The following is a 24,870-nucleotide window of genomic DNA, read 5'->3' on the forward strand; positions in this document are numbered from 1 at the left end:
CCCCTTGGCAGATGCACTGCAAGACTTGAAATACGGGGCTTTATTTACGTGGCCGATTTCATTGTGCTGCCAGAATGTTCAAGAGAACTCATTATAGGAATGGATTTTTTGCGAGCTAATGGCGCCGTAATTAACCTGCGTAGGTCCAGCGTGTCGTTTTCGACTGAACTAGCTATACCTGTGGAGGAATCTGGGGAACAACGCCTAACTGCTCTACGCGTTGTTCATGATGACGTAACTGTGCCGCCATGCTGCAGTATAATGGTGCTCGTAGAAAATTATGCATTGTACAACCGCGAAGGCATAGCGGATACAAATGTAGGACTGTTTTTGAACAAAGGTGTCTGCGTAGCTACGGGTCTTGTTCACTTGACGAATGGCCGTGCAGATGTCCTACTCACAAATTTCTCCAATGAGCTTCAACACATCGCTCAAGGCACGGCTATCGCCTATTTACACGACTTCTGTATGGCGACCGAACTATGCAGCTTAACGACATCAACCACTCGACCAGTGGCCTGCAACATCGACACATCCGTGACCGTCAATCAGAGCCTTCCGGACAGTCAGAAAAAACAGATTTACGCCTTGGTAAAAGAATTCTCTGATTGCTTTTCAAGTACCTCGAAGGTCCAGCGCACGTCAATCACGAAACACAGAATTATAACGCAAGACGACACGAGGCCTATATGCCAGCATCCATATCGGGTGTCACAGAAAGAACGGGAAATTATCAAGAAGCAAGTGGAGGAGATGCTTTCTGATGATGTCATCCAGCCTTCGAATAGTCCATGGGCGTCTCCCGTAGTGCTCGTTAAGAAGAAAGACAACACACTTAGATTCTGCGTCGACTACAGAAAACTGAACAGTGTAACTAAACGAGATGTCTACCCCTTGCCACATATCGACGATACACTAGATCGGTTGCGATCCGCAAAGTTTTTCTCCTCCTTAGATCTGAAAAGCGGATATTGGCAAATAGAGATCGACGAGCGGGACCGTGAAAAAACGGCATTCGTAACACCAGATGGCCTCTACGAATTCAAAGCGCTTCCATTCAGCCTCTGTTCCGCACCAGCGACGTTCCAGCGAATGATGGACACTGTCCTCGCCGGATTGAAATGGCAGTCATGCCTAGTGTATTTGGATGACGTGGTGATATTCTCTGCAACGTTCGACAAACATCTAGAGCGACTACGCACAGTATTGGAAGCCATCCGGTCAGCGAAATTGACAATCAAACCCAAAAAATGCCACTTCGGCTTCGAAGAGCTGCGATTCCTTGGACATGTCATTAGTTCCGAGGGTGTTCGTCCCGATCCCGAAAAGACAGCCGCTGTTCAGAGGTTCCCTACACCCAGAGACAAAAAGTCAGTGCGTCAATTTTTGGGTTTATGTGCCTATTACAGACGATTTGTGGAAAACTTCTCAAAGATTGCGGAACCTCTTACAAAACTGACAAAAGACGACGTGCCCTTCACGTGGGAAAGCGAACAACAGAAAGCTTTTGACGAATTAAGAAAACGACTACAGGGTTCACCAATACTTGCCCATTTTGATGAGACAGCCGACACAGAAGTCCATACCGATGCCAGCAATGTCGGCCTCGGCGCCATCCTTGTCCAGTGGCAAAATGGTCAAGAGAAAGTGTTAGCCTATGCCAGCCGCAAACTATCAAAAGCTGAGGCAAACTACTCTGCAACTGAAAAAGAGTGCCTCGCAGTCATCTGGGCCATAAACAAGTTTCGACCCTACCTTTATGGTAGACCGTTCAGAGCTGTCAGTGACCACCATGCTCTATGCTGGCTGGCAAATCTCAAGGACCCGTCAGGTCGACTAGCAAGATGGAGCCTTAAGCTGCAGGAGTATGATATTACGGTCGTGTACAAATCGGAAAGGAAACACAGCGATGCCGACTGCCTGTCACGCTCTCCCGTCAATCCAAGTGTACCTGAAGAGGAAGACTTCCCGTTTCTAGGCGTTGTCGACACATCCAAAATCGCTCAACTACAACGAGATGACCCGGATTTGCTGGCACTTATACAACACCTGCAGGGTCTCGACGTTCAAGTCCCTCGCATATTCTCCAGAGGGCTCTCCGCGTTCTGCCTTCGAGGAAGTGTCCTTTACAGGAGGAACTTCGAACCTAATGGTGAAACGTTTTTACTAGTCGTGCCCACAGCCATGCGAGAGGAAATTCTGCACGCATGCCACGACGAGCCAACATCTGGACACATGGGTGTGAGCCGAACATTCGCCAGGATTCGCCTGAAAAACTATTGGCCTAAGTTGCTCGCATCAGTGCAGCGCTACGTGAAAACTTGTCGTCAATGTCAACGGCGCAAAACTCCACCCGTAAAACCAGCCGGCCCTCTCCAGCCATTAGACCCCCCAGATGCCCCATTCCAACAAGTCGGCATGGACTTCCTAGGACCTTTGCCGACATCGCGTACAGGCAAGAAATGGATAGTCGTAGCCACAGACTATCTCACCCGTTATGCTGAAACTGACTCTCTATACAGTGCGACAGCTGCCGAAGTCGCCAAGTTCTTTGTGAACAACATAGTGCTCAGACATGGTGCGCCCACCGTCGTTATTACGGATCGGGGCACAGCATTTACTGCAGACCTTATGCAATGTCTGATGCGCATGACAAATACCGATCACAGAAGAACAATGGCATATCACCCTCAGTCAAATGGCTTAACCGAACGCCTCAACAGAACTTTGACCGACATGCTATCAATGTATGTTGATGTTGAACATAAACAGTGGGACGAAATCTTACCCTACGTAGCATTCGCATATAATACAGCCGTTCAAGAAACAACCCACGTTGCCCCTTTCGAACTAGTATTCGGCCGAAGAGTGACCACCCCGCTGGATGCCATGCTACCACTACAGGACGAAAGCAGCTATCCACCTGACTTAGATGACTTCTTGCAAAGAGCCGAAGAAGCACGGCAAATGGCAAGATACCGAATACGCCACCAACAGCACGTCGATTCTAGTCGCTACAACAAGCGACGCAGTGACACACTTTATCATCCCGGTGACAAAGTGTGGATATGGATACCAGTGCGCCACCGCGGACTCTCTGAAAAGCTTCTTTGCCGATACTTCGGCCCTTATGAAGTACTCAACCGTATCAGCAACGTCACTTATGAAGTTAGATCCGCTGGACACGTGAGTTCAAGACGCCGCAATCCCACGGAAGTGGTCCACGTAGTCCGCATGAAGCCCTATCATGACAGATCGTCGAAAAACGAGTGAGAGTGCGCGTGTATCTTTTCACTGTCTTAAGCATCGGGACGATGCGTCTGAGGAGGGGGGCAATGCTGCGACAGGTTCGCCACATTCAAGTAGCCCGCCACAATCATCGTGGCACCAGCACCAGCAAGACCCGGCTCGGCTGGCATGCGCCACGCGTTCGCACGTTCAACAACGAGGAAGAGGAAGATAGTCAGATCTGTGCCACTTGGCTACTCGAACTTGACGACCATAGTTTTTAGAATCGTGGGCACAAGTTCACCCTAATAAAGACGCTTGTTTTCTTAACCTGTCGGCGTCAGCATCGCTACAATACCATCTGGTCCGGCAGATGAAGTTACTTTAAAGAGTCAATTATTTTGACAATACCTTTGGGTGAAACTGTGATTTCAGGCATAACGGGGTGATTCAAGAGCCGAAATCGAGGAAGGTGATTATGAACTTATTTGATGAAAGCAGAGTAAAACATGGAATTTAGGGTGTTTGCCGCTGCGGCATTAGGAATGACATTACCAGGATATGGTTTAACATATACGGAGGATTCATGGTGTTTTAGATTGATAATCTTTTAAAATTGTTTGGAGTTGGTAAGCAAAAATTGGGGCTGAGTGAAATTTAAAAAAAAAAAGAGCGTTTGGTCTGGTCTAGGGGAACGTCGTATGCCCTAGCTGTAGTGCAATACTTCACTTATGTGCACGAGTCGTTAGAAGTTTTTGCTTGCTTGAAAGGTCTGTTTTTTTTTGTTCTTCAGCCTTTTTAGCTTACAGTTAACCAGGGTGACGTTGCACGGTCTTTAACGGAAACTGCGGGAATGTACTTTTTGGTAAGCCTGTGCATTTCTGTTTTAAAAAGGGACCAATTTGTTTCAACAGACAGGGAGAAAAAGTCAACTGATAAAGAATGCCAGAATTCATTAAGCTCCCTGTTCATACTTCGATAATCTTTTTTTTTTTCATAAAGTGTAAGCATTTTTTTAGCTTTTGGGGGACGTTTTAAGTTCACACTGGAATGATTTGTGAACAGTTAGTCACTTATTCCATCAAGGTAAGTGAGAGGGGGTATGTTCTGAGGATGTGACACGAGTATGAGATCAAAAATGTTCGATATGAATGAGTGCCATATTAAGTAATGGAAGTAACAACTTGAGATAAGCTAAATGTTAGGCACGTGTTTACAAAATCAATCTCATTGTTGTGTTTCATTGTCATCCATGATAGATTAGACCAAGTAATTGCAGGGTAATCAAAATTACCAAAGAGCAAAATGCTAGCATGGCTGTCGATAGACGTTAGGTGATGATGAGCGTCATGAAAACGTTCGATGAATGACACATCCGAATCGGGTGGCCGAGAGCAGGCACCTATTACGATTGGGGGATAGATGGCCTTGCAGATGACAAAGATAATTTCGAGGGTTGGGGAAACTGATATTGGAATGCAGTTTAGGTCACTGTGACTAGCAATGAGTATGCCTCCTCCTCGTTTATTTTCATGGTTTCAAATATGTTGAAGTGAAGGAGAGAAGGCAAAACCTCAGAATCATTGATGAAAGGGTGAAGTCATGTTTCAGTTAGTACAAAGAGATGTGAATTGGATGATTCTAGCACGCTGCACAATTTTTCATGCTTGGTTAACACACTCCTAATGTTATTATATAGAAAAGATAGACCATTGTCTACACAAGAACTGGCTGGCTGTTTCAATTGCTAGGATTTCTTGCGAACAGCTTCGTTTCTGGCATGACCGAAAACATACATGCCTTTACCTGCAGTAAGTCTATTAGTCGCAGCTTTGATTAAAAAAGCTGCAGTTTTTTAAGTTCAGTCAGGTGTTTGCGAGCCAGACGCTTGTTCGCAGAGAAATCCTCTCTAGCATCAATTTCAGCAGGTTTGCATTTTCTGCTAGCGTGACAAATTTTTTCTGTGTCTTTGAAATTAGCCATTTTTACTAGGATGGGTCTGTTTTTTTTGCAGTAAATGTTCCAAGTATGTGCGCGCCCTCAATTTCTTTGGGGAGGATTGGTTCTGATTTATCCCAGCTTTCCCCTTTCACATCCTCCGATCCGAAAAATACTAAATTACAATGTCGCGCACGATCTTCCGCATCATCTAAACGGATCATCAGAGATGCAATCTTGCCTGAGTTGCCCTCTGCAAGAGCTTGTGCTTCCTTCACCTGAGTTTTGATTGTACCAAGTGAGCTACAGTCCTCTTCTATTTTGGCAGGGCTCGACGAAGCAACTGCGGCAACGTCTATTCTGTCGGACGAGAAGGGTCAGGCAAGCTTTAGCAGCTCCTGTGTCCACTGGGGGCCAGGGTATAATACGAAGTCCTTTGGGCGTTGTTGTTCAACAAGGTACCTTTTGGCAATGGTCGCCTCCCGAATGTTGATGTATTCAGGTCAATGTGTTTTCTTTGCTCCAGCTTCTGCCACTAGACCTTTTGAACATGGCCTGTTCTTTTCCTTGTTTTTATCATACCACGTGAGCACGTGCAGAAATGCATTGTTTAAGATGAATGCACCAGTTTTATTTCATTGCACGTGCTTTCACGTTTCGACGCTGCTTCGTTGTTTTTTGCTAGCGGAGTCAGAGCAGATCATCTCACATGGATAAAAAATCCACCACCTCCAAAACTGATTTACACCCAAAGGATCAAAGTAACAAGAGATTTCACATCCAAATGCAACTTCCCCAGATTCTTTGTCATTACTTCTAAGAGCACAACACTGGTTCAGAACATATAGCCTTCCCCTATCGCCGAAGCTATCAAAGAATGCATTAATGGCAACTACAATGCCAGGAAAATTAGTTCCAGTGACTTTTTGATTGATGTTCGTAATGAATAGCAGACCAACCACGTCAGGAAACCAAACAAGAGAGGCGGCTATGAAGTATCTGTCACACCCTTCTGATCAACGAACTTTGCCAAGGCGGCGATTTCTGATCATGATCTCGTAAAATGCACCGACGAAGAAATAACTGTAGCCTTGGCTGATCAAGCAGTGCTTTCCGCTCACATTATAATCATCAGAAGGGAAGCGAAAGAAATCAGAACAAGACTTGTAGCGCTAAGTTTCGCGAGCACAAGCCTTCTATCTGCTGTGCATGGCGCCTACCTACACCCTAACGTCCGACCCTAATTCCTGAACTCTCGAAGGTGCCACAGGTACGGGCATGGGTCCCAGTTATGCTGAGGAAAACCGGCGTGTGTGAAGTGCAGTCTGCATGACCACAGCGATTACGAATGTACCAACGATCTGTGCTATCTGTGAGGGCCCACATGCTGCATATTTCCGAACCTATTTGTCTGGCAAAAAGAAAAATAAAGAAATTGAAACCACAAGAAAACGTCTCGAGGCCTTATACAATGTAGTTTAAAAACTAGTGAATTTTTCCCAGCAGGGCCCCGTAGAACCAAGTAGTACAAAGAGTGTGGATACCCCAAATTGAGTTGGTCAGTACTGAACTCCAACTACAGGATCTATTGTCTGCACTGCAGCCCTCACACAGAAAGTCAGGAGGTGCACAGTGTGCATCTTTTACTCGAGGCCTCGAAGTTTCAACTGCTGCTGGCAGCAGCCAGGGTAGAACAGAAACCACACAGACCTCACTAACGATGCTGAAAGGAAGGCAATCTACTAAACAGCCACCACCCTTGCAGAGTACCTCCAACGAAGAGTGCCTCTGTGGCGCTGACTTGATGGAAATGTGCACTGCAAACACAGATGAGCTCAGAGGAGTTGCTACGAGCAGTGAAACTCGATAACAGACAGTTGCGCCTCTAACTCTCCAGAAAGAAGGGGCCCGACAACAGGTCAGTGCCCCAGGAAAGGTCACACGACAACTCCACTTTAGCTCATTCTTGAACAATTATTGGTTCCTTTCTTGTCACCATCATTTATAGCTTTACCCACATCTCCCTGATAACAAGCCAGCCAGTTTGCTCTGTATCATGACATTCAGGATACATTGGGACTGTAGAGGCCTCATACACAATTTGGGGGACAATAAAGATATCATACACGACTTTTCACCTGTAGCACTCGTCTACAAGAAACAAATTTAGACTCAAAGAACATCAGTTTTTAAAAGGTTTTATGGTCATTCGAAAGGATTGCAAAAATGCTAATTGTCTGTAAGGAGGAGTTGCCATAGTAGTACAAGGCGACATTCCTACCAGTGAAGTCAAACTAAATACTGTAGCAGTAATGGTTTTATCCCATAAAGTCATTGCCACCTCCCCCCCCCCCAATGAACATGTGACCATCCAACAATTTCATCACTTAACAGCTCAGCTAACAGAACCATTCCTTTTAGTTGGTGATTTTAATGATCACTGTACACTCTGGGGCTGTGAGAAAACAGACAACAAATGGCAACTGTTTCAATTATTTTAATTAGGGGGTGCGCTTGACAGCTCATATACAAGTGACCACTTACCCGTTGTCGTCAAAATGGCATCCACCTTTCCTATCACGAGATCACAACCATGCTGCTAGAGGCTGGAACATGCTAATTGGCTTCTTTTTAAAGGGCCACTCACCAGGTTTGACAATTTTGAGATGACAGGCGCAATGCGTAGATGAGGCGTTCATGATCACGTCTGCCAAAATTTGCAACGCTATGCGCCGCGAAATGGGTCAAATTTCAAAATGAATGCCGCTCCCCCTTCCTTTTGCAGGCGCATGCCCAGAGAACGAGGGCATGACGTGCACCTAATAATGAACCTACATACACGGCAATGCAGTTGCATTGGTCCTTTATGTAGACTATGCTCTGACGTTGCCAACAGTGGCACGTGACACGTTGAAAACTATTTAACACAACATGCATAGTTAATGTATTTGTTGCTTGAAGCTATTAATAAATCTCTAGATAAATAATGAGACACAATAAGTGAATGTAGGGTGTTCTTTTTTTTCTTTTTTTTTTTCTCGTTAATCGCAACAAGATGTGTGTCTAACGTGCCACACTTCGCATGTGTTCGTATCCCCGCGGTTCCGCGGTCAGCGCATCGAGCAGACGACAGCCGTGGAACGCTCCTACGTGTTCGAGCACTCATTGTGCTCATCTATTTTACCGCGTCTAAGCCAGTGTTTTCAAACCATCCCGCAGAAACAGGCAGTAGACCTTAAAACAATGCTGGTCAAAAAAAAAAAAAAAACGCCGCTCGCATGCACGGGGGTTGGGCTTGTTCGGGCACGTCATGCGCACGTGACCTCTTGGTTGGATGCCAGAGATGATAGGGAAGAGATTTGGCTTGCATAGCTCATGGAGGAGTGGCAAGGGTTTCAAGCTTGCCTTCTCTCATCCTCGCCTCGCGCCGCTTCAAAAAAAAAAAAAAAACAGTTTTCTCAGTTTATAATGAACAGATTCAGAAAATTTTTGTGGCAAGATGTTCCTCATCAGACACCCAAACACTTCTACGGTCTAACTAAAATTCGGTATGGAGCCTGGTGAGTGGCCCTTTAAGAAGAACGCAAAACTTGAAGCCCTCCTTGCATCCAATATGAGCATAGACGAAATAAACAAGATACTCCCAGCAGTATTACCGTAAAATGCTGAGGAAGCTCTCCCCCCCCCCCCCCCCTACGATCAAAGATAATCAGACCAGACTTGGAGAGGGGGGGAGCTCGCTCGATTTCAGATCGAAATTTAAGATAGTGGTGGGAGAGCCATTAAAAATTCTAAAAATGCCCGTTCATGTTTTCCATGAAATGCTTCATTTATTTACACGACAACAAAATTTTATAAACAACTTTAGATACAAATTCAGGGAACTCATTCTCATGGCATTTTTTTAACACAAGTGAACGGAAGGTTCTTTATTTAGTGCAGTTACATCGATTACTAGTGATTGATTGTAGGCCGTTCGTCTGATGTCATCGGGATCATTTTGAAAATATCCTACTGCGGCACTTGTGTTCTTGTGCATTTACCCAAATTTTTCGGTAAGTACGGCACTGTTCTTGATAATATTGTCATTTTAGATGTCATACATTGAGCTTTCACTCTGACGTAAATTGTTATTTAACTTTGTCCCTTTAAGAGACAAGAAGAGAGCACAGTGGATCAGGGAACAAACCAGGGTTAAGGGTATCATAGTTGAAATCAAGAAGAGGAAATGGACCTGGGCCGTTCATGTAGCGCAGGATAAGCGCTGGTCATCAGAAGTAACTGGCTATATTCCCAGAGAAGGCAAGCAGGTAAGGGGGGGGATAGAAAGTTAGATGGTCAGATGAGATTAAGAAGTTGGTGGGTATTAAGTGGCAACAGCAAGCACAGGACTGAGTTGACTGGCGGAACATGGGAGAGGCCTTTGTTCTGCTGCGGACTTAGTCATGCTGATGATGATGATGAGCATCCAAAAACCACGATATGACTATGAGAGATGCTGCAGTGGGGTGCTCCGGAAATTTTGCAACTTTGCTTCTTTAACATGCACCTGAATTAAAGTGCACGGGTCTTAAATATTCTCACCTACATTGAAAATACAACTTGGATTTAATCTCGCTACCTTCGGGTCAGCAAAAAGGGCACCATAATCACTGGATACCCTGGTGGGTAGTAAAAAAAATGCCAGGCCTGCGCGGAAGGCACAGCACAGTAACAGTGAAAGCTAGAAGGGCGGCCTTTCAGAGCCTTTTCTCATTGGGTAACTACTGCAAGCACACTTCCTTGATACCCACTAGGTCATTATTCATAAATTTATTTGGGTAGTAGGCCAGCCTTGGCTATGCTATTTTTTGTCATTCTTCTGAGAAGGGTGATATACGCTGAACACTTGCAAGAAATTTTCTGTCAATCGTTCATGCAGTGGCTGACGACGATGAGTAATTATGGCTGCAGTGGGTATGGGCCACAGTTAATAGGGGAACAATAACAAGCTTTTGGGATGGGTTGGAGCATTGGACAGCCCACTCCTTACGCTATTCGTATTGTGCGACGACTGGTGGTTCTTTTGCTGTCTTAAAACACTTTATCAGCCGTATTAATGCGATTGCTTTCCTGACATCAAGCCTGTCTGAGGCAAGTTTGACAATAACTCACAAGCACCAGTGTAGCTCAGTGGTAGAATACTGGACTGACACCCAGCGGACCTGGGTTCGAGCCCCACTGTGTCATTGGTGCTAAGTCAAGCCTGACTAAGGCAAGTTTGACAGCAAATTACAAGCACCGGTGTAACTCAGTGGTAAAATACTAGGCTGGCACTCAGCGGACCCGGATTTGAGCCCAACTGTGTCATTGGTGCTAGGTTTTTTTTTTTTCTAATTTCACGCGATGTGGTTTTGGACACCAGCGGCGGCAGCAGTGGTGGCGGCGGCGGCGTACAACTGCACTTGATCCGTGTTGTGATCTCATAACAGCTTTCACTGTGAAAGACAGTTTTGGAAAAATCAGTATGTGCTACTTTTCGTTCAGCTGTAAGGAAGGAAGTTCAACTTTATGAGACATATTGCTGAAAATCACTTTTACAGCGTGGTAGAGTGATTTAGTTCTGTCCTGTTACCTACTCCTTGCATTTTAATGGCACCTTTAACTTGCAGACACGGTTAGCGGATATGAAAAGTGTGAATGACAATGCAACAAACCAAATTTGCATGTGGCAATTCTAGCCAATTTTCGGTAACATATGGGGCATATAATGTCACATGCGATGCGCAGGATACTCTTTGTGTCAATTGAAAAAGATAGTCAACAGTATTCCGCTATGTAATGTGTCTGTTTGCGGCGTGAGACATTGCTTGCACAAAGTTTCTTTCATTTCTTGTAAAAATTATGGTTACTATATATATTGCTCATAATTTTACGTGATAACACGCCCACCCATGTTTCTCCATTCTGTGCATTTCTTGTCGTGCATCATGTCGCTAGATGCAGAAATAGCTCGGTGTGCCCTTTTAGTCATGTCAATGTAAAGAAACGAACAGATGAAGCGAATCAATATATATAATTTGTCATATATTTTTTCAGCTTTATGTTCCTTATTCCTGCGCTATTTGCCACAGTGCTGAACAATAAAGCTTGTGCTCGCTACAGCTGCCCACACTGGATTTCTCATTACTCTGCTTTAGGTTTATGACCACTATCTTTTTTATTTATCAGCCTAAGTTACATGATGAGTACTTAAGTAGGCCTTTCTAAGGCTGTGATTAGCCTGCACGTTTCCCTGTGTTGCACCTTCGTCACTAGACAACACTTCGGAGTGCCTCAGACGTTAGGGCTTAATAAATATATTGCAACGAAATTTATTTGTAGAGCAGAACGCAGAAGGCGAAGCAGTCAACGGCGTCCGGCCAAGCGCAGCAAGCATGAGCTTATGCGTATGGCGATGCTTCTGAGGTGCTGAGAAATGCCGCTAAGGCCCCTTTTCTTCACCGCAATCGCCGTCCTTAGAAAAAGGCGCCATCCTGGCGGATTAAGGAAAAGAAATGACTAATTGGTCCTAGTATGACTTGAGGCGAGAGATGTGGACAGAGTTGCGGCCGCGGTAGCGTAGGTCTGTGGATAAGATGATGGGCTCCACGATATAGTTGACGAGTGACGTTTGCTCTACAACGCGATATGGTCCAATGTATTTGGGAAGAAGTTTTGCAGAGCGGCCAGGTGCAGTAGCAGGTGCCCGAAGCCGTACCAATAAACCAAATGGAAAGTTTGAAGCCGAACGGTCCCCAGGCTGGCGGGATTGCTGTTGCCACTGGTCCTCGGTAGAACAACAGTGGACAAGCTGGTGGCATTCTTCAGCATGTCGGGTAGCTTTGAGCAGAGTTGTACTTTCGGACTCATCAGGTTTATATGAAAGAATAGTGTCTACTGTATTGGAAGGTTTTCGTCCGTAAAGAAGAAAGTACGGCGAAAACCCAGTAATAGCTTGTACGGCAGTATTATACGTGTAGGTGCCGAACGGGAGAACTTGGTCCCAATTTGAATGATCAGAGGCGACATACATCGGCAGCATATTGCCAAGAGTACGGTTGAAGCACTCCGTCATGCCATTCGTTTGAGGGTGGTATACTGTACTTGTGTGGTGCACGATTCGGCATTCGTTGAGTAATGCTTTCAAGGCGTCAGAAAGGAAGCCACGGCCTCTGTCACTTAAGAGCTCGCGAGGGACACCATGACGCAGAACGAAACGTCGCAACAGAAACATTCCAACGAATCGAAGTACTCGCAAGCTAGTTTGTTCTTGTCTGTGCTATCAATGTTGAGGTCACCAGTGATAAAAAATGTTTGTCTCATTGGTTACGTGTTCTTCGAAAAACAATTGTAGTGCTTGAAGGAAATCTTCCGTCCAGTTTTGTGGGGATCTGTATATTACACTCACAATCGTAATTTTGGTCTTATGTGGTACACAACTAATTGATGTGGAAATAGGAGGAATTTATATGAAAAGTGATTCACACCATTCTGTTGCAAAGCATAGGTTTCGTCGTACTTTGTACTTGATGTTGTCTTTAGCGTATAGAGCTACCCCTCCAAGCAAAGAAGTGTCTGTTGTGAATAAATCGAATATTCTGTCACGCACGTACGCGTGTGTGTGTGCGTGCATGTATGTTGTGTTTAGGTTTTAGCAAAATGTGCAAAGGTTAAATAGAAATGTTATTCTTTGACTTAACTATATCTTAGCGCATGTACAAAGAGTTGCACTGTAATATGCTTGAACATGGCCTATCAGACCCTGGAACTGTGGCAGGCTATTTCCATTAAATCGAACCTCTCTCTATTTAAAATCATCGTAGTGATCGACTCTGGTGAGATGTGTTCCGGCAGGTACAAGTATGAACACAAGTTAAGCATTAATCCTGTCGCTGAGCCAACTTAAGACACTTGCGGCCAATATTCCTGCTCCAACTCTCACAGAATCCTAAGCCTCGAGAAACACTGCGACACGTCTTTCTGTGTGCAGACAATATTCATTGTAAAAGCACCCAGCGGTGATATTGTGATAGTAGCAGTGTTTAGTTTCTAAATCATGTCAGTGCCAAGCGACGGGAAAAGTAATGTGTTGAGGAAGTGGCAGAAGTGGGGGGGGGGAGGGTGTTGGACGATAAATTTTGGAGGGAGTTTAAATCCCACTAACCCCCCCCACCCCGCCCCCTCGGCTACACTACTGGAATGGTAGATCCACCTAAAAAAAGACAGTGCCAAGAAAATTGTGTTTCAAGTTTTGAAAACATTTTTAATTGATTTCATTGAGCTTAATTTTTTTAACAAAAAGAAATGGTATTCTGCCATAGTATAAGATTTTTCCAAAACAGAATGAGGGCTATGAATACCTCAAATTGCAGTTTCCAAAAGCCTGCAATGTTTACAATTTCGTGCTATTTTAAGACCCTCGTCTGGGGTGCTGTATTACTAGGATGCCTGTAAAAGGAACCAACAGCCACAGTTGAGCTACCACTCAGCATAATCTTGCATTACAGTTTCACACAAGTCATTATCAGTATGGATACTGACACTGTTATGAATCATTAGGAAAGCACTGCTCCAGTGCAGTCTTTTCAGTAGAATTCACAATCTGTGGTGGTGATAACAAGCCAAGATGCAATGCCAAAATCTAAATGGTTACTGATGAAAAAACGTTTTTCTTGTTTTTTTTAAACAGCAACAGTTGATTACAATGCATGTCAGCTCATTTGCTAGTTTGGTAGGTGGCACTTTGAGGTGATTGCTATCTACGAGTAGGCACAACGCTATACAAAAATATTCATGAATAACTTATTGAAACGAAGCTTAAAAGCACCTCACTTCCCTTTGGCATATTGTAGTATCAGTTTTTTTCCTCTCTGGCCTGATCACTGATTTCAAAGTCCTGAGCTTGCCTGATATGTTCACTGTTAGTGATCTCCCATTTTTGTCTTTCTGTTTTGACAGGTGTTGTGTCGTCCCTTGCCAGCTACCTGAACAAGGTTGCCACTCGCCGAGCTGCCATGTCTCTGGGTGCAGTGCGTATTCACATCACATCTTTGCATGAAAACGCCACACTGTTTTTAGTGTTTGAGAAAGTGCCTGTGTTTATATAAAGCTGTGCAAGAAATTCAAGTTAAAGAAAGTATGTGCACCATTCTGTAGCATCCTCAGTATCGCTGTTTTCCTATAACCGGCTATAGTTCCTACATCTGAAAGCAGTGGATTGAGTGTTATGATGTCTACTGCCGATATTACCAACTTGTTAATATTGCTGTCTATCAAGTGGTATGCATTGAAAACGACCAAGTGAAGGGTGTACGAGAGCCAGAACAGGAATAGGCTTGCGTGAATATTCGAGCCCTTCAAATCGTAGGTCGGCAAATTTACTCTTGAGTTGACTCACTCAGATTGAGTCATGAGTTGGAGACTGAGCGAGTCCGAGTGAGTAGTATGATGGTGAGTCTGAGCTTAAGTGAGTCCAAAGGGCAAAATATGAGTGAGTCTGAGTGCCCTCTGTACTTTTTTGCCAACCTATGGTTTTATTTACTCAACTTCTATATTACTATTAGCTTTACGTAGGCTCATGTTTATATTTACGCTGACTCGCATATACTTCTATGCCTTAGCCCTCATACACCAGCCTAATATTGTTGATCAGAGGTGTAAATTACAAAGGAAAGTGGAGTCGCAGCTTCTCCACCCCTCACCTCGAAAACGCTTTCCAGAAAATTCTTGATAAAAGTATATCATGTGAAACATTGCTTTTAATAAAGGTTTTCTTGCTGGATTGCTACTACCGAGACCTCATATTTGAAGGTAAGAGATGAAAAAGTGCAAAATAAGGCACCGATTACGCTAGATATTGGTATCAAAGAGCATTGAGACAGAGTTAGAAGAAGCCAATTGTGTGATAGTGGACTCATATCAGCTTACTCCGACTCGCTCAGACTCGGATAAAGCCATGAATCTGAGTCTAAGTGAGCTCAAGTAGGTAATATGTTTGGGAGTATGAGTTCGAGCTAGTCTGGTTAACAGAAAGTTTCGTGAATCTGAGTCTGTGCGAGTCCGGCTCAGGAAAATTTTGGTGATACTTAGTCAGAGTGAGTTCTAAGGGCAAAATATATTTCATAAGTGAGTCTGAATGAGCTCCACATTTTTTCCGACCTATGCTTGGAATATTCAAACAAATAGTAACATATTCGAATTTGCTTTGATATGAATCGAAGCTTATTCGAAATAAGCTTCGATTGACAACATAGCTTAGCTTGACAACATAGAATAGCTTGACAACAATGACTTGCTTCATTTTTGGCAAACGTTCTTATTTGCTGCCATTCATCCTACTTTGGGCTGTATCACTCAGAGGAGAAAGCTGCATCATCATCGTGTGTGCCAAACAAAGACAACTGTAGTGCTAACATGTGATCTTGTGGTGCCTGCAGTCCGGAGCAATTCTGGCTGTGATAGGAGCCCTGTGTGTGCAGTATCCGGATGCACAGCTTAGCATCATCTGCCTGCCTTTCTTCACCTTCTCAGCAGCTGCGGTGAGTGCATTGCTTGGGTATTATTTTGTTTCAACAAATTATGCCGTATTTCTAACGTTATATAATTTTGTAACAGAGTGAAAAGCTTGCCTAGTTGGTTTAACTACATTGTAAAACAGTGCAAGGAGACACAAGATGCAGGACTACTCAGGAAAGCACTGGACTGACAGGTTTACCGTGCAGAAAAGAATTTAGTGCATCATCACATTACCGATAATTTTCACTTTACTCGAGCAGGTTGAATGTACAATCATGAAGACAAATAGATGGGGTGCAAATGCAAGCATTGTGGTTGTTCTTAATGTGAAAGGCATCTATGGTTGCACGTGACCTTTTGTCAATGTGCATGAAGATGACATGCATGCTCTTGAGCAACAGTTTACTACCACAGGAGTGACAATGAGATGACAAATGTGAAGAAGGTGTGCCTGTTAGTGTGTTGTGCTGGCACAGTCTCTAGTTCAGGAAGGCGCCACTCTGTCCAATATATTTTTTTTGCGCAGGTTAGTGGGATGCTATACACTATGCCACATGCACATGGTACAAAATTGGTGCGATGACTGATGGAGGACAATCATCTGTAATGTGATGATGTGTGCGCATTACGACTATATGCATTTATGCCACAGTAAACCCAATAGTTATTAGTCCAGCTCCTGTCCTGTGTAGCTCTTCATCTCGCATCTTTTTGCTTTGTTTTACAAAGAAAATAATTGTTTGGCACAAAACATACTGAAATAAAGCAAGAGTAGCAGCAAAAAAAAAAAAGCGGAAAGAAAGAAGGTGCCAAAAGGAGCTGTCTTCCAGTTCCAAAGACTACAATTGGAGCTTTCTATTTTGATAGAAGTTTGGTTAATTCATTAATACATACTGTTATAAGGAGAAAGGCATCTTAAGAATAACAACTTATTCACAGCACTAAAAGGCAAGATTTCACTAAATATCCTTTTCTTCCCTATCGTGTTCTTCTCTGGTGCCTCGTAGCAATGCATGAGGCATTGTGTTAATGAGGTGAGGCAGACAGTGAAGCACGTCTCTGGTCGTGAAGACGGGGCAGTAGGTTTGCCAAGGCAGTCGCGAGGATGGCTCAGTCAAATCGCATCACTTATAAAATCATCTATTAGGTATGTGATTATTGCATGCTGATCCCTGTTGTTACTGAAACAAAGATTGTGCATAAAGATGTAACAAGAATCTAGTGAAATCACATAAAAGAATAAAAGGAATAATTTCAAGTACTAAGAGGTTATTAGAAAGAAACATAATCAGCCTGAATGAAAAAGTCACCCTTCTTTTTAGAAGATGTACGATTTTTACCAAAGTAGGACAACTGTTATGTACATCTACTGTTTGATGGTCAAGTGATCATTGCATTCAATAACTTGTCCTCGGTCATACTGTGACTTGCGAAATCGCGCATGAGTCATAAACATCACAATTGGGGTATACGCTGCTCAATGACAAGTCTTGCTTGTGGCAGATCTTGAACCTGTAACATTCAGAAGATACATCACCTGATAAAAAGAATACGTATACATGTCTACCTGGCATTCTTCTTGTTACTAGGTTTGATACTTATTGCTGCACAAGTATCAGTTCTTGTGCATCAGTCCTTTTGTTCATGCCCTACGCTAAGCTGGAATAAGCGAACAAAGGAAAAGTATGACTACATGAGAAAAGTATAACAACCTTGTGACAGAATTCGGAAGAAGGTAGATAAAGATTGTCAGTCGAATATAGTCATAACTGAAGCCACTGTCACTACCTTGTCGATTACCTTGTAGCCTTCAACCAATTTTCGCTAGCCAGAACAACCTTATGATTGTATATAACCGGAAATGATGCCGAGGAACATATAGGGAATAGTATTAAATCTTGTTGTAATGTAAATGGGAAGAAACAAACAAAAATAAAACCAAATCAGCAACCTTCAAATAACTTGTCCGATGCTTTACGCCTGAGTTACAGCGGCGGTCACCCCTTTGTCCACTTTATAGGCCTGTACGTAAGGGCATTTCAATGTGAGAGTGTCAGTCAGCTCCACCGGTAGCCATTACTGTCAGTGTGGAACACTGTTTTTTTACCTGTTGGTGTCACATAGCAAGTGCTCTTATTAAAAGCTGGAAGTTGACCAATAATCCCTAATGTACTATCTGAAAGTATCGAGTTTGTCCGAACGAGACACTTGCTCTGAATGAATGAAAGAAGTGTAAATTTAGGGGCTTGTTTTCTTTGTTAGGCACAATATAGTCAGAACTAACAGACAGTGAAGGCAAGTTAAGTATAGGCGATGTAGTTACAGTTGTAATGTAAATGTGAAGAAAGCAAAGTGGGGACAAAAAGATAACTTGCTGCCAACAGGAACTGAACTTGCGACCTTCGAATAATGTTTTCATTATTCTTATTTCGTAGGTGGTAGCTCGTAATGAGAATAACAGGCAGCGTGATAATGGAAATAAGAGCATAATGAGATCATGTGATGCCAACAGGCAAAAGAAGTGTTCCACACTCATTTTAAGGGCTGCTGGCGGCACTAACTGATGCTTCCATGTTGAAATGCACATATGTACTCTATAATAATGTGGACGGGGGGGATGACCACTGCCGTAACTCAGTGGTAGAGCATCACACAAGTTATTTCTTAGACAAATTATATCAAGCTAAATTTGCAGTTCTTGCTCAATCTACACATGATGAAATTCTTGGCCTCGACTTCCTACAGCAGTGTGGTGCTACGCTTGACTGTGGGAACGGCGAGCTTTATCTGCTCCCTCTTGTTGACCTACCTTCTACCAATTCATGCATCCTCGCCGTCATTGAATATGTCGTCCTCCCGGCACATTCCTTATCCAGAGCTCAAGTAGCTGCTGATAGTGTTGACATTGATGCACTTGCTGCTATTGTGGAGCCTGTGTCTTCAATAATAATGAAGAAAAGTGTGTTTGTACCTTGATGCGTCATCTCTGTGGCCTGTGGAACAACCACCCTGTGGGTGCCAAAGTATCTTGCAAGTCTGTTGTACTGCCCAGGGGTATGAGACTTGCATCGTTTAAAGTGGATACCAGCATTGATGTAGCAGCTTTTAATAATGACACATCACATGAAGTCCTGGTGTTCCTCAAGATCCTCACTTTTCCTGAATATTTATGCGACAGCTTGGCCACGTTCAAGTAGCCCGCCGCAATCATCGTGGCACGAGCACCAGCAAGACCCGGCTGGCATGTGCCACGCGTTCATGCGCTCTGGCTACGAGGAAGAGGAAGATAGTTGAATCTCTGCAACTCGACTACTCGGACTCGACGACCATAGTCATTAGACTCGTGGGCACAAGTTCGCCCTTTATAAAGACGCTTGTTTTTTAGCCTGTCCGCCTCAGCATTGCTACATTTCTGGTGGAGGTGCTGGTTAATGAATCGAAGCCCCGTGAGCTCAAGACAGCGTAGCCCCGACGACCAGCGTGTCAACCTCGTGGAAGTGACTCCTGTACACCGGAGGGCAAGTCGCCGCCTTCGAGGTGACTCACCTGAGTTCAGTCCTCTTCACTTCACACCAAGGGGAATTCAAACAGTGGACGCCACCACTATGACTAGCCAGGTAACACCGGCACAAGTGTTCATCGGTCAACCGCACCAGCTGCCAGTATTACACGGCGACTCATATGAGGATGTGGAAGATTGGTTGGAGCTGTTCGAGAGAGTGGCGAACTTGAATGGATGGGACGAAAGAGAGAAGCTCCATCGCGTATACTTTGCCCTGGAAGACTTCGCAAAGACATGGTTTGAGAACCATAAAACTTGTCTACCTGGGAGGTATTTCGACGACAAGTGATGGCTACGTTCGCGAACATAGACCGGAAAGAAAAGGCGGAAGCTGCTCTTCAATCAAGGAACCAACTCACAAACGAGAGTGCTGCCATTTACATTGAGGACATGGTTCGTCTATTCAAGCGTGCAGATTACAACATGGCGGAGGATAAGAAGGTGCGCCATCTAATGCGCGGAGTGAAGTAAGAGCTGTTCGTCGTTCTCGTCCGCAACCCTCCAAGCACAGTTGCTGAGTTCTATTCGGAAGCGACGGCCATCGAAAAAACACCGGAACAGCGAGCTCGGCCGTACAACTGGAATCTTAACTGCGCATCTGCACACGTATTCTCTGGAGGCGTGCGAAACAACGTTGAAGCTCTGCGAGAGCTCATTAGATCAGTTATTAGAGAAGAACTAAGCAGACTGCAAATGCGCCACACTCCAACTGTACTATCTGTTACAGACGTTGTTCATGACGAACTGAGACAGGTCATACGAGAGTCAGAGCATGAGCTGCAGCCGGTTTGACCTATCCAAACATACTCTGAAGCTCTCAGACAACCCACGGTACACAGCAATGCAGCAGTTGCGATGCTGTGTCCACACCCGGAAAGTCCACACCCGGAAAACTAAAGCAAGCGACCTGTGGAGGTGAGGCCGCTGATAACGTCAGTTACGAAGATCCTCCAATTTGGTTTGAGGGTGATGACGGTGTATTTCCGGTAGATGGGTGCAGCAACGAAAACGTTACTTCAGATTTGCGGTTGAGAATGGAAGGATGGGAGCTGAATGCCTTAGTCGACACCGGTGCTGATTATTCAGTGATAAGTCACAAGATGGTGAAAAAGCTAAACAAAGTTGTGACACAGTGGAGTGGATCGCAGATACGCACGGCAGGCGGTCACATTATTACACCCCTTGGCAGATGCACTGCAAGACTTGATATAAGGGGCTTTCTTTATGCTGCCGATTTCATTGTGCTACCAGAATGTTCAAGGGAACTCATTATAGGAATGGATTTTTTGCGAGCTAATGGTGCCGTAATTAACCTGCGTATGTCCAGCGTGTCGTTTTCGACTGAACGAGTTATACCTGTGGAGGAATCTGAGGAACGACGCTTAACTGCTCTACGCATTGTTTTTGATGACGTAACTGTGCCACCACGCTGCAGTGTAATGGTGCTCGTAGAGAATGACGCATTCTACAACCGCGATGGCATAACGGATACAAATGTAGGGCTGTTTTTGAACAAAGGTGTCTGCATAGCTCGGGGTCTTGTTCACTTGACGAATGGCCGTGCAGATGTCTTACTCGGAAATTTGTCCAATGAACTTCAACACATCGCTCAAGGCACGGCTATTGCCTATTTACATGACTTCTCTATGGCGACAGAACTATGCAGCTTAACGACGTCAACCACTCGACCAGTGGCCTGCAACATTGACACATCCGTGACTGTCAACCAGAGCCTTCCTGACAGTCAAAAGAAACAGATTTACGCCTTGGTAAAAGAATTCTCTGATTGCTTTTAAAGTGCCTCGAAGGTCCAGCGCACGTCAACTACGAAACACAGAATTATAACGCAAGACGACACGAGGCCTATATGCCAGCATCTATATCGAGTGTCACAGAAAGAATGGGAAATTATAAAGAAGCAAGTGGAGGAGATGCTTTCAGATGATGTCATCCAGCTTTCGAATAGTCTTTGGGCGTCCCTCGTAGTGCTCATTAAGAAGAAAGACAACACACTTGACTCTGTGTCGACTACCGAAAACTGAACAGTTTAACAAAACTAGATGTCTACCCTTTACCACGTATCGACGATACAATAGATTGGCTGCGATCCGCAAAGTTTTTCTCCTCCTTGGATCTGAAAAGTGGATATTAGCAAATTGAGGTCGATGAGCGGGACCGTGAAAAAATGGCATTCGTAACACTGGATGGCCTCTACGAATTCAAAGCGCTTCCATTCGGCCTCTGTTCCGTGCCAGCAACGTTCCAGCGAATGATGAACACTGTTCTCGCGGGATTGAAATGGCAGTCATGCCTAGTGTATTTGAATGACGTGGTGGTATTCTCTGCAACGTTTAACAAACATCTAGAGCGACTACGCACAGTATTGCAAGCCATCCGGTCAGCAAACTCGACAATCAAACTTGAAAAATGCTACTTCGGCTTCGAAGAGCTGCGATTCCTTGGACATGTCATTAGCTGTGACGGTGTTCGTCCTGATCCCGAAAAGACAGCTGCTGTTCGGAAGTTCCCTACACCCAGAGAGAAAAAGTCAGCGCGTCGATTTTTGGGTTTGTGTGCTTATTATAGGTGATTTGTGGAAAACTTCTCAAAAATTGTGGAACCTCTTATAAAACTAACAGAAGACGACGTGCCCTTCACATGGGAAGGCGAACAACAGAAAGCTTTTGACGAACTGAGAAAACGGCTACAGGGTTCACCAATACTTGCCCATTTTGATGAGACAGCTGACACTGAAGTCCATTCTGATTCCAGCAATGTCGGCCTCGGCACCATCCTGGTCCAGTGGCAAAATAGTCAAGAGAAAGTGTTAGTCTATGCCAGCTGCAAACTCTCAAAAGCTGAGGCAAACTACTCTGCAACTGAAAAAGAGTGCCTCGCAGTCACGTGGGCAATAAACAAGTTTTGACCCTACATTTATGGTAGACCGTTCAGAGCTGTCAGTGACCACCATGCTCTATGCTGGCTGGCAAATCTCAAGGATCTTTCAGGTTGACTAGCAAGATGGAGTTTTTGACTAGCAAGATGGAGATGGAGTTTATACAAATCCGGAAGGAAACACAGCGATGCCAACTGCCTGTCACGCTCTCCCGTCGATCCAAGAGTACCTGAAGAGGGAGACTTCCCATTTTTAGGCGCTATCAACACATCCGAAATCACTCAACAACAACGAGATGACCCGGATTTGCTTGCGCTTATACAACACCTGCAGGGTCTCGACGTTCTTCAAGTCCCTCGCATATTCTCCAGAGGGCTCTCCACGTTCTGCCTTCGAGGAAGTGTTCTTTTCAGGAGGAACTTCGAACCTAATGACGAAACGTTTTGACTAGTCATGCCCACAGCCATGCGAGAGGAAATTCTGCATGCATGCCACGATGAGCCAACATCTGGACACATGGGTGTGAGCCGAACGTTCGCCAGGATTTGCCTGAAGTACTATTGGCCTAAGTTGCTCACATCAGTGCAGCGCTACGTGAGAACTTGTCGTCAGTGTCAACGGCGCAAAACTCCACCCGTAAAACTAGCCGGCCTTCTCCAGCCAATAGACCCTCTGGATGCCCCATTCCAAGAAGTCGGCATGAACTTCTTAGGACCTTTCCCGACATCGTGTGCAGGCAAGAAATGGATAGTCGTAGCCGCAGACTATCTAACCCGTTATGCTGAGACTGACTCTCTGTACAGTGCGACAGCTGCCGAAGTTGCCAAGTGTGAACAATATAGTGCTCAGACATGATGCACCCATCGTCGTTATTACAAATCGGTGCACCGCATTTACTGCAGACCTTATGCAATGCCTGATGCGCATGACAAATACCGATCACAGAAGAACAATGGCATATCACCCTCAGTCAAATGGCTTAACCGAACCACTCAACAGAACTCTGACCGACATGCTGTCAATGTATGTCGATGTTGAACATAAACAGTGGGATGAAATATTACCCTACGTAACATTTGCATATAATACAGCCGTTCAAGAAACAACTCACGTTGCCCCTTTCGAACTAGCATTCGGCCAAAGAGTGACCACCCCACTGAATGCCATGTTACCACTACAGGATGAAAGCAGCTATCCAGCTGAATGATATGACTTCTTGCAAAGATCCGAAGAAACATGACAAATGGCAAGATACCGAACATGCCGCCAACAGTGCGTTGATTCTTGTCGGTACAACAAGCGACGCAGTGACGCACTTCATCATCCCGGTGACAAAGTGTGAATATGGATCCCAGTGCACCGCCGCGGACTCTCTGAAAACTTCTTTGCCGATGCTTCGGCCCTTATGAAGTACTCAACAGTATCAGCGATGTCACTTTTGAAGTCAGATCTGCCGGACATGTGAGCTCAAGACGCCGCAATCCCACAAAAGTGGTACATGTGGTCCGCATGAAGTCCTATCATGACATATCATCAAAAAACGAGTGAGAGTGCGCATGTACCTTTTCACTGTCTCAAGCATCGGGACGATGCATCTGAGGAGGGGGATAATGCCGCGACAGGTTTACCACATTTAAGTAGCCCGCCGCAATCATCGTGGCACGAGCACCAGCATGACCCGGCTGGCATGCGCCACGCAATCGTGCGCTCGGGCTACGAGGAAGAAGAAGATAGTTGAATATGTGAGTACTCATCTACTTGGACTTGACGACCATAGTCATTAGACTCGTGGGCACAAGTTCGCCCTAATAAAAACACTTGTTTTTTAGCCTGTCTGCCTCAGCACTGCTACAATATGGTTAACAAGTCATTGACCTTCTAGAAGCGTCAAGTGCTGGTCAGTGTCGTAAGGAAGCATGCATCACTGTTTGATTTCAGCCAGAAAGCTAAGGAAGTGTGCATTCCCATCACACGGGCTCATCACAGGATCGACTCTGGGTTAGCCCATCCAATAAGGCAGAAGCATTACCGCGTTCCGTGATGAAGCGTAAGGTTATCGTTCACCACGTGGATGACAGCCTGACCAAGGGCGCCATTCAAGATTCTTCTATCCCTTGGGCTGTGCTGGTCATACTTGCGAAAAATAAAGACGGATCATGGAGGTTTTGCGTCGACTGCCGGCGCCTCAATTCCTTGATGAAAAAACGTGTGTATTCACTTCCCCATATTGACGACGTCATTCACTGTCTCCACTCGGCGTCCTACTTTTCATCTGTGGACCTCCGATTGGACTACTGGCAGATACCAATGCATTCCACTGACAAACAGAAAACAGCTTTTGTGACACTAGACGGCTTGTTTGAATTCAACGTTACACTGTTTGGTTTGTGTAACGGAGCGTTACACAAACCAGTTAGTTTGTGTAACCAGTTAGTTTGTGTAACGGTGCGCTACGTTCGAAAGATTCATGGACACGGTTCTGCGTGGTCTAAAATCGGATATTTGTTTATGCTATCTTCATAACGTCGTAATTTTGGATCGCACTTTTGCAAAACACAATCAGCAACATGACGTTGTTTTGACGTGCCTCGAACAGGCTGTCCTTACCCTGAGCTCAAAGAAATGACAGTTTGGCCAACGAGAGGTGCTAGTACTCAGGCATCTAGTGGACAAGCGCGGCGTATGGCCAGACCCACAGAATGTTGCCACA

The 24,870-nt window shown here is 44.8% G+C and overlaps 1 protein-coding gene across 5 annotated transcripts in view; it reads left to right on the forward strand.

Annotated features, from left to right (window-relative positions):
• The window catches only part of rho-7 (rhomboid family intramembrane serine protease rho-7), a 376,470-nt gene that overhangs the window by 310,967 nt on the left and 40,633 nt on the right, over positions 1 to 24,870 (forward strand). For all 5 annotated transcript variants that reach the window (XM_075887456.1, XM_075887447.1, XM_075887453.1 and 2 more), the window contains 2 exons: positions 14,146 to 14,216; positions 15,624 to 15,725. In XM_075887456.1, coding sequence (XP_075743571.1) covers positions 14,146 to 14,216; positions 15,624 to 15,725 — 173 coding nt within the window. The remainder of the gene's footprint in view (positions 1 to 14,145; positions 14,217 to 15,623; positions 15,726 to 24,870) is intronic.

The sequence above is a fragment of the Rhipicephalus microplus genome, chromosome 1, assembly GCF_043290135.1.
Source record: "Rhipicephalus microplus isolate Deutch F79 chromosome 1, USDA_Rmic, whole genome shotgun sequence".
NCBI lineage: Eukaryota > Metazoa > Arthropoda > Arachnida > Ixodida > Ixodidae > Rhipicephalus > Rhipicephalus microplus.